Raw genomic sequence first — 14,635 nt, forward strand, 5'->3', positions numbered from 1 at the left:
GAAAATTAAAGTTTTCTATGTAGCTAGACTCAATTACAGTCTGCATGTGCAACAAGTTTGATTACACTAGGGGTTTTCACTGCTATTTTATCTGAGAAAATAAAAATGCAAGCATGCAGAGAAGCTGATTTTGCCTTTATCTTCTTCAGTATAAAGAAATATTAAAATTTAAAACGCCAATATTTTTATTGAAATAAATGTTATTCTCACCACAGAGCAATAATGATGACTCATGACATAAGTACATCTCCAAGTTAAGCGTTCTGCTGTGTATAAGCTGTGATGATTTGACTCTTTCACAGACCAGAAACTGTTCTGCAGCTGAATGTCACCTACAGCTAATGTTGTATTTGGGGGGAGAGGTTGGAATTTTACATTCTAGAAATTCATCAATAAAACTTCAAGGATTAACGTAATATGGTCAGGAAATGTAACACTAATAGTAAGCAATCAAAAAACCACACTATTTTCTACTTTGTTCAACTATAAATACAATACGGCAGCAGCTAATTGAATTGAAAAAAGTTTAATTACAGACTTTTTAGACTATTTAAAATGTATTTTTAAAGCAGAAACTACTAGAAATTCAGTCGATATCTTTAGTTTGTATCATGAAATCCTAAATGATATTCAGTTAACCAAGTGGCAGGAATTATTCTTCCCACTTTGGCTTTCTCTCCAGAAAATCGCTTTCAGGTATTTTGGAATTGGACCAGATGTAAGCGTGAATGAACTGAATACAGTGGGGAACCTGACGGCTGATGAACATTTATGTAACTTTAAACCAAACTGCTGCCCATGTTACTCTGTGTTCACCAGGTAGGGAAAGGATGCTGGTGTTACGAGTGCATGGGAAGAACAACTGAGAGATAAAAATGGCTGCTCACCAAACACATCAACACGTTGTCCAGAAAAATAATGGATTGTAAAGAACATCGTCTCTTCTTCAGTAAGAGATGTTGCTGAACTGATTAAAAAAATATACATTGCTCTGGGGGTCGTAGGGTGCCACCGCAACTGAAAAGATGTGCAGTGGCATTTTAGTTAAAGGAATGGAATCAACACGACTATTAAACTGGAGACAGCTACAGAAAAACGTATGATTTCTTTTAAACACTCTGAGCACGCTGAAGAAACTAGGCCCAATATTAATCAGACATACACGCGTAGTTACCTGTTCCCCCAGTTGCACAAATAATATTTTGGAACCTGATTATTAAAGTAATTGAAAACTAATTTTTCAGTGCTTCAAGCAAAGAGTAACATGGGTGGCAGCGGAGACATCTGGACGTGCTCAGACATACAGAGGTGCACAATTCAAATCTGACATCAGAAGAGAAAACCACCTCTTATTCACAGCATAGTTGCACGTGCAAATTCACTAGTGAAATCTGTATGGTGCTTTTTCACAATGTTAAAAATATGATGGCAGGAGAAAATAAAATTGATTTGAAGAAAGATACCGGTTCTTCTTTTCTACAAATCTGGTCTTTTCTATTAAGTATGTAGATTTCAGTAAACAGAATCTTCCAATGAAACCACTCTAACAGAGTCTGAATTATGTGCATCTACAGTGCTTCATGTTTTCACACTAATTTCACACCGATACACTTGTTACATTTTTGTTGTTGCCGCTGAAGGCCGCTCATTGTAGCAAGGCGAATTGGATTGTGACTTTTTAAAAAGAGAGGGAAAAAAGGAAATAACCTAGTGGATCTCCTGGGCTAAGCATAGGCCTAAGCATGCCTACGCAATGTGCCAATACTACTAAATCCATGGAAATCAGAAGCATTCGGAAAAACTTTAACACTCTCATAAAGGAAAAAAAGAGATTAAACTCTTCACCAGCTTCTTCCAGGGGTTGTATGGGTGTGCTTTCTTCTCTAAATCAGAAGAAAGTTCTTCTATGAGGGAAAGCTTTTTGACAGAACTCTTTAAAAATATAGGTTAAGGGAGTAAAGAAGAGAGGGCTAAAGCATTTCTCTAGCAATCACAATAATTCTTTGATCTTCTTCATTCCATTAACATCACAGATTTTCCTCAAATAACAATAGCTGATGAGCCCCAGGATACGTACGTAGGTATGTTTAGATTACCAGTTAAATGCATATTTTTGACAAGCTTTTACAGGATGTGCGAAATACGCCAAAGCAGAAAAATAAACAACTGTGCAATGTAACAAGTGTTCTTAGTGTTTCTTTATTTGTTTGAAGGAACCTGAAGCTAATAACAACCTGCCTCTTACCATCCAGGGCATAGCTATTGATATACAGCTACTTACTTTGTGCTGGCTTCCCACGGGAGGTTGTTGAGAACGGTTACATACAGTACAAAATTCAACTTTTCACACTTAATACAGCATGCAAATTAACAAACTTCTTCAAACATGATGTAAGAGGGAAGGAAGGAATCTCTACAGTATCCACGCATTAACAGGTTTTCTATGTTTTTTCCTTTTTTATACAAGTCTTCTCCAACATTTTCAGATCTGTATTCTCAAAGGCAATGAATGGTTACAAAAAATCTCAACTTAGACATGCTACAAAAATTAAATCATAACTGAATAATTGTCTGACCAGCATGAAACTTCTGTGTTCAGTGAGGTTTAATTGAGAATATACGCACAGGAGAACACTATGTTAATTTTTTTACTTGTTTGTGTCCTATAGAAGTAAGAGGACACCACACAGACATTGAAACCTGCCTGGCATTGTTTCCTCTTGATTAAAATTCAGCACATCAGACAGGTTGGATCTATGGCTACACGACATACCAAAACCGTGACATCTTCCAATTTCCGATTGATGATGACTTGCAAAGGTTCATTTTGTACCAGCACTCTAATTCAGCACATTCTGAGAGTTAAAACTTCTGTTGGGAAGAGGCTGTAATGAACGGCCAGAAATGCACCATCACACAACATGCAGCTCCCAGTGAAACTTTTGTAGTGTGAAATTAAATCAAAATAATGCTTTTGCTTTGGCGGCAGCATATCCAACCAAGGCTAAAGGGATGCTGAAGTCAATACAATTCTGTAAAACAATCTTCACGCACAGAATGGCACTTCTGAATGATCTTTTGAAAATTGCAATGGGTAGAATGATGGACTGAGCGAAGAAAAGAGGCGTTCACGACGAGAATTCAGGCAGACAAATTATTAGTCAAAATGCATCTTATGTGGTAATTTTAATACTAAAAAAAGGTAGTAACTTTAAAAGTCCTCTACTTCACATTTTAGACCAGAGCTGTCAATTCTGTAAATATTAATCAGAATCTCTAGAGTAAACCCCTTATTATACTGAGTTGAAGGAAACACAAGTCAGTTGAATCGCTCTTCTGGGAGATGCTTGAGGGAGTGTAGCTGAATTTCTGCTTCGCTGAGCTAACAGATCTTCAGGTGAGTATGTTACTGCTTCAGACTCTGTATTTTGCTTTGCCATGATCATTGATAACACATATGTGCTGGAAAAAAAGGTAACACTGATTGCAACAGCATAGCTAATTAGGTTATTAATTATTAATTAATTGTTCAGAAATACTTTTGCCTGACCAATCTAGCGACCTTGTAACTACCCCTTCCTTTCCAGAGTCCTGGAATTGAATTCAGATTTCACTTTCTAGCTACACCAAGTTTTCCCATGTGCAATTCCCAGCTTTGAGGTCCACCACTGGGAGTACCCCAGGAAGCAAAGGCACGGCTTGCACCTTTTCTCCTTCATTGTCTCGCTGAGGAAAGGGGCAGGCAACACAGCAGTAAAAGTCCAAACCTGCCTGAACCATAGCTGTGTTCCACTTTTTACTGCTGCCTTGGCATGTACTGGGAATGGTGGATGCATGAAATCCTAGGCCCACAGAAGATGGAAGTGGAGCAGAGGTTTGACTTCTGCTCTTAGGTGGGAGAGATGGGAAGGAACCATTCACAGCACTGACTCCTTTGGATTATTTGAGGTTTTTCAGGGAGTTCTACACTCACTGAAACGACCCCAACCTGGCATTAAGGCCCCAGGGAGGAGGCAAATTATGGGGTATTTAAGACACCCTGTAAAAGTAAAACAGTGATTTTTAAAAATTTTTTAAATTTTTTAAACTATTTTTTTAAAAGAAACTTACGTTTAGATCTCTGAAGTGCTCGTTGTAGTCTAAAGCATAACCTACAACAAATAAATCTGGAATTTCAAATCCGTAATCTGTATTGAGACAAATAACAAACACCAGGATTACAAGGTCAGTGGCAATTATATAGCCCTTAAATTCACATGTTGGTTCTCTGACAAACAAACTAGAGATATAAGTAGTCAGCTGAGGTTATGTTACTTTTGACTCTGAGGCATCAGGGTCAGCAGCAGCCCTATAACCATTTCTGCTCATAGACTGTTTGTGACAGGGATGGGAACAGTCAGCAGGGAGTAGGGGAGCTGTGCCAGTGGTAACTGTACGCAACAGCCACAATGCAGAAGGAAGCGAAAATCAGAGCTGAAAAGTTCTGCCTACGTTTGGAAGCTCCGTTGGTATATGTGTGTGATGACAACTGTCCAGTATCACACTAATGATGAAAAAAATGTAGTTTTAATTCAGAAGTAACTTTCAGAGATTTATATATTTTATTCTGAGAACAGCAAAAACTATTTTGCATATTATGCTACTAAAACATGTCAAATGCTTCTTAAATTAAGGCCCCAGCCTTGTGAAGACTCATGCACATGCTTAACAAAGTAAATGCATGCAGCGTAGCTGAATCACACAACTCACACACTTGAGGCTAAGCGTAGGTATGTATCTTTTTGAGTGTGAAGGTCTGTGCAGTATCAGCACTATATAAAACAAGTTAAGACTTTCCAAATTATTCACTAAGTAACCAGAGAAAACCAGAACCTTGAGACACAAAAATAGGTCAGCATCAAAATTTTATAGGTATTCAAGTAAGGAATGTATTCCATTATTAAAATTGTGGCAATAGACACTCTGGAATCAGAAATTTGGGTAAGGGAGGAAATGACACAGCACTGTCAGTGATTCACAAGAGAGATCACTGATGTTTTATAAAATTCATCACAGTATGAATAAACAAGGATAAAACCTGTTTCATTTTAGAAGTTGTTACATAAAAATATTAAGCTACCCTTCATGACTTAATTTTATCGTATTTTTATATGTTTAACATTACTGAATCCAGTCAAATATATACTTTAATTTACTGGATTAAATTCTAAATGCTAAAACCACCGTTGTATAAGGAGTTGCACAACAAAATGTCTGGGTCACAGTTCAGATGATTGGGCTAAAGCCACAGCGCCATGCCCAACATTGAGTCACTTTTGCTTCATAAAGTTTCCCTCTCTGCCACATCCCAAATCAAGACCCTTCATGCTGTCTCCTGGTACTCACCTGCCTACTTTCCTTCTACCCTCCTCCCCAGCTCAGCTGACCAGAGCCTTCTTCAGTAGCAAATACTGGCTGATCTCTTCTAGATGGATCTATTCTTTTCAGTATTTAGCCACATACCTGTTATTACATCATTTATTCTAATAAGTCTAAAATGACAACAGCTTGGTGTAGCTCCATTTATGGCTTCATCATAGCACAGTACAAGTACTGATAATTCAGAGAGAAGTGGTGCTGGTGTGGCACAAACAGAGCAGCAGGAGGAAGTTTAAAAAGCCCAATTTATCTTTTGCTTTTGGGGGATTTAATTATGATATAATGAAACTTTGAATAACTAGGTCACAATAAACCACCTTTCGTGTTCAGATGGAATCCTGCAGCTCCTCCAAAGAGGTGCAATGAGGAAGCAAAAGGAAGAAATTGATTGATTTTCTCTTCTATATAGTTTGTCAGAGACAGAAGATAAAACACTCACCTTTCATGGATAAAATTAAACCCTTTCATAACTTCCCTATAATGTTAGTACTCTGCAGAAAACATCAGACTATAAGGAGGCTGGGCTTTCCAAAGCACTATTATACAAACCCTTCCATTGCATCCCATAGTCCCATTGACAACAGATATTTCACAATGCTTCTAGCAGTCCACAGAATGATATGAAAGGCAAGTGGTAGAATAGTGGTAACTTCTTGTACTGTCATGTACAGATTTTCACAGCACTTACAATCTGGTCTGTACCCATCAGGCCGAGATGTTCTCTTCACCAACAAACTGTAATTAAAAACAAAATAAAACCCATGTAAATCTAGATATTTACCTGAATAACATGCATAAAAACTTCCCTTTATCAAAAAACTTCTGGGGGATGTGAATCACTGTTCTCGTACTGCTTCTCCTCCCGATAAGGTACTGATGGCAGGGAAGAGATGGGTGTGTTCCCCTTCAAAGTCCATCAGTGCCAGTCTTGAAGTGGCTGAAGGGTCATTGCCACTGCAGAACAACACAAAAGCATTTCCTCTCCTTTCCTCCACCCTCCTCTTAGTGGCTCAGGCAGCTCCTTTGCAGAGCTCCCCGTGTGATACTGCAGCATCGAATTAAAGCAGGATCTTGGAATGAGAACCTCCACTGGAAAATATGTCAGGCTAGACTAATCACTTACTAAGTTTTGTCAGCATTTTACTCACCTTGCCACTTTGATCATTTTTGGCTTGTATTTTTCTATATTATTAAGCAGAGCCTTCATAGTCCTTCCAGTTCCAACAATATCCTTACAAAACATGAAAAACACAGTAAGTAAAAACCAAAGGAGAGCTGAAAAGGGGAAATCTGGGCCATGACTGAGCAGTTCCACCTTCTTATTTTGTGGCAATAAGGCATTTTTCCCAGGTATTGTGAGCCACATTCAAAAAAGGTTATAACTGAGTTCACACTCTTTGAAGCAAGCACTTTCTACTCATAAAATGATCAGTTAAGGGACTTCCCACTTCCTCTTGAAAATAGCTACGTTCCTAGCACTTGGGATGTAACATAGGACTGGAGAGGACTTTACTGGGCACTGCAAGGATGCAGGGATCAGACTTTTCATATTATGCTCAAGACTACGGTGTATCAACATCTCTCCACGGCAGGGCTAAATCTGCCCTATCTGTTCTTTTACTAGTCCAGTACAAATGAGGAGTCTCCAGAGCTGCTGTACCCAACCTGGTCTGAATGAGATCAGTAGAAACCTGGCTACAAAACTGACGATGGCATGGAGAGCAGCTGTTGGTCCTCAACTCTGGGTGTGGATTTTTGATTAGCAACACCTTGTCCCTGCTCCCCAGCTATCTAATAGCATTAACAAAATTTGCTGTGAACATTTTTCATTGCTGTTACAGCAGTTTGCATTAGCGAATACGGAGCTCCTAGCGGCGACTCAGCTGCTATCCTGGCAGACATCTCTGTGGCTGATGACTTTTTTTCTCTCCTTTGCTAAGAAAAGACATTCCCACATTTATTCGCTGTCCAGCTTACTTCCCACACAAGCAGACCAGGCCTAAAATGCCCATCAGATCCTGAGTGCTCTCTAACCATCCCAGTTGCTTTTCCAACATCTTGAAAGAGAATCACCTACATTAATTAAGAGAAAATTTGCAGCATCAATGAGGTGACACATTCTTTTCCTCTACAACTGAACACTGTTGATTTACATCAGGAACATATCCGTGATGTGCCCTCCCTGGGGGACACTGCAGGATGCAATACTAAGGAGCAGGAGTCACAGGGACTTGAGAGAATGACTGACGTTCTCGACCAGCATGTGAACAGCCCTGAAGTTGTAAAGCATGTGCAGGGCTGTGCTACTATTTCAAAATCATGCAACTGAGAAGTGCAGGGCATCACTGCAGTTGATTCATTGTCCTCCAAGGAACAGAACAACTTGCAGAACAGGAGTTGATGAAACCACAGAAAGAACAAATCAAATGATGCAGAAACAAAGACTCCTGGGTATCACAAGGCAGAGTACCAATTAGAGCGGCAGCAATGTAGTTTATTCCGTCATGCACTTGCAAAAAGACTGAGAGGTCATTAAGCAAATCAAACCCTCTCCCTCTTTACCACCTCCCAGCTAAAGAAGCGTAAACACAGACAGGTTTTAGAAAGTGAACACACAATCACGACTTGATCGTGTGACTTTACCTAAGTACAATATGACATAAGCACCCAACTTACCTCCACAATTAGAACATTCTGAAAGAAACAAACAAAAAGGAACAATTACACAATATCCACAAACTAACAGAAACGAATGTTTGAAAAAGTGAAATGAAGACACACAGGTCCATGTGCATGCGTACAACACGGCAGGACACAAGGAGTTTCCTGTTTCATTTCTGTGGCCTGAAAATGAGCCAGCCGTAAGAGCAAGTCCTGCAGTCAGAGGCTACGACTTTACTCAGCTCTGTCTAGGCTATCCTCTTTGTGCAAGAACAGATGTAGCTTCAGAAAATAAAACTAGATGGAAGAAATCCAAAGGGGATGAGCTTCACTTCATTCCAGTGTGTCTATCCATGTACTATAGTGTACCCTGGAGTTCACTAAAATACTATTTCCAATGTTAATATGAGACTACAGCAATAATAATCTTACTCCAAAATAAATTATCTTCCACCCTCCAGAAAACTCACAGTGAAGGATTACAGGCCACGTTGCACCACCCATTCTCATACTGTGAAGCACACCTCTGACAGTTTCACTAACTGATATGTAAATATTTTTTAAAACTTCAAAACAGAAATTATTAATATAGATTATCCATATTCATACTGCAGTTCCTCCTAACAATCACAGTGCTTGGTAAGGAGACACAGCATGCTTCATGCACCAACCACTGCAGAAACATGTTACCACACACTGTATTATACCTGGATGCGTCTGAAATGGCAAAACACTTGGTAAAGGTGTGGAGGGAACTCCCGGTAGTAGTTCAGCAGGTGTCAGCAATGGAGATATCACTCAAGAAAGCCACTAATTTAGACTGAGCTCCGGTGGAATGTGTGTTAATCTCAGAGGGTGGCTCCTTTTTGGTGTTTTCATAACAGGTTTCACTGGTGGTTATCCTGCTTGGCACTCCTGACTGTAAACCTCTCATCTGCTGACACAAACAACTCTGGATCTGAAAGACCTAGTCCTGTGGAGGTAAAAAGTCAAAGGCCTCTTAACAACAGAAGTCCAAAGATGCCCTGGCTCTAGAAGTTTCTTCCTTCAGGAAAGAACAGAAGTATGTCAGTCTTCTAGGTAAGATGAAGAGACCAAAATCATGTTCAGGAGAAGCTTATGACATGTGTGCAGGGACACATTTACTTGAAGGAAGCCATTTGGATCCAAAAAGGGTTTGGCTCTCATCTGGCTTCCTGGATGAAGTCATAACTAGAAAAACACTTCCAAAGACTAGCCCGGAACACCTGGCTCTGAGGCATAAGCAAACCACTCGATTCAGTCAGTGGACACCTGTGATACCTTCAGATTATGTGCAGGAGTAATGGTTTAACCATCCCCGAGGGAACTTGCACAGCCGGTGATATATGTAAATATTTATGTGTGTGTATATACATACACACACACATATATATATGATACAAGGAAAGAGCAGAAGGGTTGACAAGGAAAGAACTTCACCAGAACTAAAGATGGAAATGAGCTCCTTCAGTACCAGCAAACAGTCCAGGATGACTGCGAGTGGCACCTGGTAAGAGGCTGACCTGACATCAGCCTGACATCCTGACCCACTCTGCCAGCTTTCATTCATGCCAGTGCATTCCTTCCTGCTCTCCATACTGTTGATGAGAGCTTTCCTTCCAAAGGAAAAGCACAGATCTTCTAGTGACAAGACCTATCCAGCAGCTATGGCATCAGCTGGGACAGACCAAAACCGATGTGGCAGAGGGCTGCAAAGTCCTGCATTAGCACACCATGTCAGGGTGCAGCAAGGGCTGGTGGCTGCCTGAGTGAAGGGTAGCCATGAGCTGAGTGCAAGAACACAGCTGGCAGTGCAGGGGCTCTGCCAGCCAGGGCCCAGCCCCACAGTGGCCCAGTGAGGCAAGCGAGCAGACCTGAGACTTGTTCAGCCATGAGTGCATATCATCAGGTGAGGTCAAGCTGGGAAGTCAATCCACAGGTTGGGATCAGGTCCGGTGAGAGTAACCATGATCAAACACAGCCCACTGATCTCCAGACAGGTCCACAGCTATGAGACACGTCCAAGGTTAAACTGAGAGTCAGTCTGTGAGTTAGAGTCTGGATCAACATTGGTAGTAACGAACAGGCATGGCTGTAGCTGAGCTGAAGATTGGTACCCATACAGCATACCTCAGGCATGGACTAAAAGCCCAGGGTTGAACTGAACTGAGGCTCCTGTGCCCACAGGTGTGGGTAGGGGACCCAAGTGACACTGGTCATGGCCATTAAGGCCTATTAGTGCACACAGGGATGTGACAGATTGAGAGAAAAGCCTAGTCCTGGGATATTTCATTGATAGACAAATAAACTTCTTTGCTACCACAGCTGCTTCAGCTATCCTATCATGAGCAGCAACAGGGACTCTCTTGCTTACTTGCAAGTGGAAATCATAAAATTAGACAGAATGAGGGGACAGCAGCCTCGCTGGCCATGGAATCGGGATAAATCCAAGAGGAAAGAGCAGACCTTACTAATTAACTTGTGAGAAAAAAATCATAGACATTAATAGAAAATGGGGCTAAGGAGACCATGAAAGGTCATCAAGACTATTCTGGTGGCCCAAAGAATTAACTTAAAACTGTCCCTCACAGATATCTGATTTACCTGTTCTTAAACATGATGAGGACTTCAGAACTTCCCCAGACAATGTGTCTTAGTGCCTCATTATCTAAGAGCAAAAATACAGTTAGAAAACTTCTGTTGCTATTTGACCTGAACTTGTTTTGCAGTGGACATACATAGAAAAAGCTTTATTTCCTTCTCTTTTTAAGTTGTTCTACATTTGATGACAGATGTATTTCCTCAGTTTCGTCTTCTTCAGATTAAACAACCCCTGTTTATTCAACATTTTTTCACAAGTTATATTTTCTAGCTTTCTGATCATTCTTTTCTCCTCCTCTGGAACCTGTCCAGTTGGTCAGAATCCTTCTCCAGCTGTGGTGCCCCAAACCAGAGAGAAGCTTTTTCCAGTGTCGAGAAGAATCAAAGAACCTCTCTAAACACTTTACAAATAATCCTCCTTTCTATATATTCCAGTACAACAGTTACATCTTTTATAAAGGTACGCTGTTGTCTCATGTGCAACTTGTGATCCACCTATCGTCTCCAGTTCAGAACTGTTGCTTAGTCAGTCCTTCCTTACTCGCGTTTATGCAAAAGATTACTTCTATACAAACACAGAAGTTAGTATTCATCTTTATTGTCATTACATGTCATTCTTTGAAGCAAATTCTTAAAATAATTTCTTAAGATCATAATACTATCTTGTAGTATTTTTCCAGGTAGTATCACTAGCATTTAATGCTAATTCCATCTTTTAAATAATGAATTAAATATTGTATAGTCCCTGGAGAACATGCTTTAATGCATCCAGTCTGACAGTGAAGTGTAATTAACTGTTTCTTGAGAATGTCTTTCCAACCAGTTATACATCCGTCTAATGGAAATTTAATCGTCTACATTTCCTTATCACAAATGACTCATATGAAAGAAAGAAGATTAATATGGATCCAGACATGCCTGTAGGGTTTGTCTGACCACAAGAGTGATAGTCACTGTGCATGGCTCCAGCTGAAGCGTAAGATCTCGTATTTGTTGACTAACTTGAGAAGGAAGGATATTGGTGGACCCTGAAATTGTCTGACCAGCATTCTGTTATTCTTGCCTCTTCTCCTCAGAGTCAAGGAGTCCAACAGCTGCAGGTGATATGCACTGGGAGACTTGGTCCTTTGAAGGCCCCTTTAATCAGGCAGTCGTCTAGGTCAGGAAACATAGGTTCTGTTTTGTATTATGCACATTCTCATTATTTCCAAGACATTGATGAGGATTTTCTGTGCTGCGGAGAAATCCTGTATGCAAGGACTTTGTAGTGGAAAAGCCAGTATGAAATATTCAGATATGAAAAAAATTTGTATATATAAATAAGCAGGCATCCTGATTGTTGAGAGTGATATATTAATCCCTGTTTTGATTAGGCAGGGTTACTGTGACTAAAGTCATCATACTTCACTTTTCCTTATGACTGAAGGCATTCAAAATGTTTTGCCATCTTTTGGTACCATATTCGGAAACCACCTCCTACAAAACAACATGATGTGCTGGGAAACTGACTGTATTGCTGCCTATCCCCTACCTTTCTCCTGTTGAAGCAGGCTACTGATAGAAGGGTTCCAGAAAAGAGATGGCATAGCAGAGTATCAGAGGAACAAACTGCCAAGAAATGTTTTGATATACAGTATCCAAGACTAGATAGTGGTGATGTGTAACTAAAGCTGGTTGAAATAGATTAGCTTATCCTTGAGCAGATGGATAGAAGAAGATAAAAGGCAAATGCAATGGATACAACAAACTGGTACACTATCAGTAATGTCACCACTACCCTAAATGCACCGCTGGCTGCATCCAGCATATCTTGCGAAACACCACAGTTACATGAAAGACTTATTCAGCTTCACCATAAAGTCCACCTGTGAGCTGGTGGGCAGGAGACTGGTGAAACTCACCAGCTTGTGGTGCTACAGCAGCAACTGATAGCTGGACAAACAATAGGAAGCTAAAGGACTCTGAAGAAAAGATCTTTTTTCAAGTATATGCATTTGAAGCTCCTGTACCACATAGATCAAGACTGTTTTGTCCTTCCAGATATTTCTGAGGCAGTTGCAGAGGAGGAAACCACATGAAAAGAAAAGTAATCCAGCCTTCTGGCATGCATTTCATATTTTCTGTCTAATTTTGGAGCTTGGAGAACAGGAAATAGGAATATTTATTGACGTGTTGACTAGACTGAGGATGGCTTAATTTCTGAGTAGAGCGATCTTCACCGATACATCTGTGAAGTACGTCCAGAAATCTAATAATGGTGCTAATATATCTTACAGTGCAACACAGAGAATAGTCAGTTTTTTAAAATATGTCCTGGAAAGATTTCTTCTATAGTCCAAATAAAGAAGGGGCGGTGGCTCAACCCTGAGAGACTGAAACACCTTTCTACTGAGTCGTTGCAAGAGAATCAGCAGCTTTCATTGCTGATGGATCAGATGGAGCTGATAGATACGGATGACTGTGATTCATCCTGTGTTTACAGCTGTTTCTACCAGGTAGCTGGCAGGAAGTAGGCTGGTGCAATATGGAATCATAGAATCACAAAATATCTCACATTAGAAGGGACCCATAAGGATCACCAATTCCAACTCTCTTCTCCTCAGGTCTACCTAAAACTAAATCATATGACTAAGAGCATCATCCAGATGCCTCTTGAACTCTGACAGGCTTGGTGCCATGACCAGTTGCCTGGGGAGCCTGTTCCAGCAACTGACCACCCTGTCAGTGAAGAACCTTTTCCCAATGTCCAGTTTGAACTTTCCCTGATGCAGCTTCATTCCATTTCGTCGTGTCCTATCACTGCTCACCAGAGAGAGATCAGCAGCTCTCCCTCCATTGCCCCCCTTGAGGAAGGTGCAGACTGCGATGAGGGCACCCCTCAACCTCCTCTTCTTCAACCTGAACAGGCCCAGTGACCTCATCCACTCCTTGTAAGCCTTGCCCTGGAGACCTTTCACCATCTTGGTCACCCTCCTCTGGACACACTCTAATAATTTGATGTCCTTCTTATATTGAGGCTCCCAAAACTGGGCAGAGTTTGCGCCAGTGCAGTGTAGAGCAGGACAATCACCTCCCTCGACCAGCTAGCTATGCTGTGCTTGATGCACCCCAGGACATGGTTGGCCCTTTTGGCTGCCAGGGCACTGACTTATTCAACTTGCCATCAACTCAAACTCCCAGATCCCTTTCCTCAGGGCTGCTCTCCAGCCTCTTGTCCTCCAGTTGGTACGTATAAGCAGGATTACCCCATTCCAGGTGCAAGTGCTGACACTTGCTCTTGTTAAATTTCATATGGTTGGTGACTGCCCAGCTCTCTAGCCTACCCAGATCTCTCTGTAAGGCCTCTCTACCCACAAGGGAGTCCACAGCTCCTCCTGGTTTAGTGTCATTGGCAAACTTACTTAATGTACATTCAATTCCCGTGTCCAGATCCTTTACAGAAACATTAAAGAGCGCTGGCCCTAAAACTGTGCTCTGTGTTTTTAAATGCAAAGGGGTGCTGTGAAGTTTAAAATTCTCCAGTTTTGAGTGACCAGGGTGCACAAAACTTGTGACTCTGCATGTAGGCATTTGCACTGAGCTGTCTTTGAATTGACATAAAACATAAAATTTTAACAAGATAAAATGCTAAGTTGCAAATTTAGAAAGGGCGAGCATTTCCTGGAAAGCAGAAACTCTACTTAAGTAACCAAATAAACAACCATACTCAATGCAATACTACAGCTAAGAGGACAAACACAGCCCTTGCATGTTTAGCAAGAAAACCAGGAAGATACACAAAGAGGATATTTTCTCCTTAAATGTTTCAGCATAAAATCAGTAGAATAACATGCACACACATTTTTTAAAAAAAAGCTGTTTAACAAAAATAAAAAGCACAAAGAACTTAAGACTGAGAGGAGTGATTTGAGACCTAGAAAAAACACCTTACAGT

General features: G+C 40.7%; 1 protein-coding gene across 1 annotated transcript in view; it reads right to left on the reverse strand.

Annotated features, from left to right (window-relative positions):
- Nucleotides 1-2,183: 2,183 nt before the first annotated feature.
- The window catches only part of PRTFDC1 (phosphoribosyl transferase domain containing 1), a 48,248-nt gene continuing 35,796 nt past the window's right edge, over nt 2,184-14,635 (reverse strand). Inside the window, exons 5-9 of the mRNA XM_064444808.1 lie at nt 8,095-8,112; nt 6,567-6,649; nt 6,107-6,153; nt 4,111-4,187; nt 2,184-3,462 (exon numbers count right to left, since the gene is read on the reverse strand). Coding sequence (XP_064300878.1) covers nt 3,415-3,462; nt 4,111-4,187; nt 6,107-6,153; nt 6,567-6,649; nt 8,095-8,112 — 273 coding nt within the window. The 3' untranslated portion in view covers nt 2,184-3,414. The remainder of the gene's footprint in view (nt 3,463-4,110; nt 4,188-6,106; nt 6,154-6,566; nt 6,650-8,094; nt 8,113-14,635) is intronic.

Source organism: Phalacrocorax carbo, chromosome 2 (genome assembly GCF_963921805.1).
Source record: "Phalacrocorax carbo chromosome 2, bPhaCar2.1, whole genome shotgun sequence".
NCBI lineage: Eukaryota > Metazoa > Chordata > Aves > Suliformes > Phalacrocoracidae > Phalacrocorax > Phalacrocorax carbo.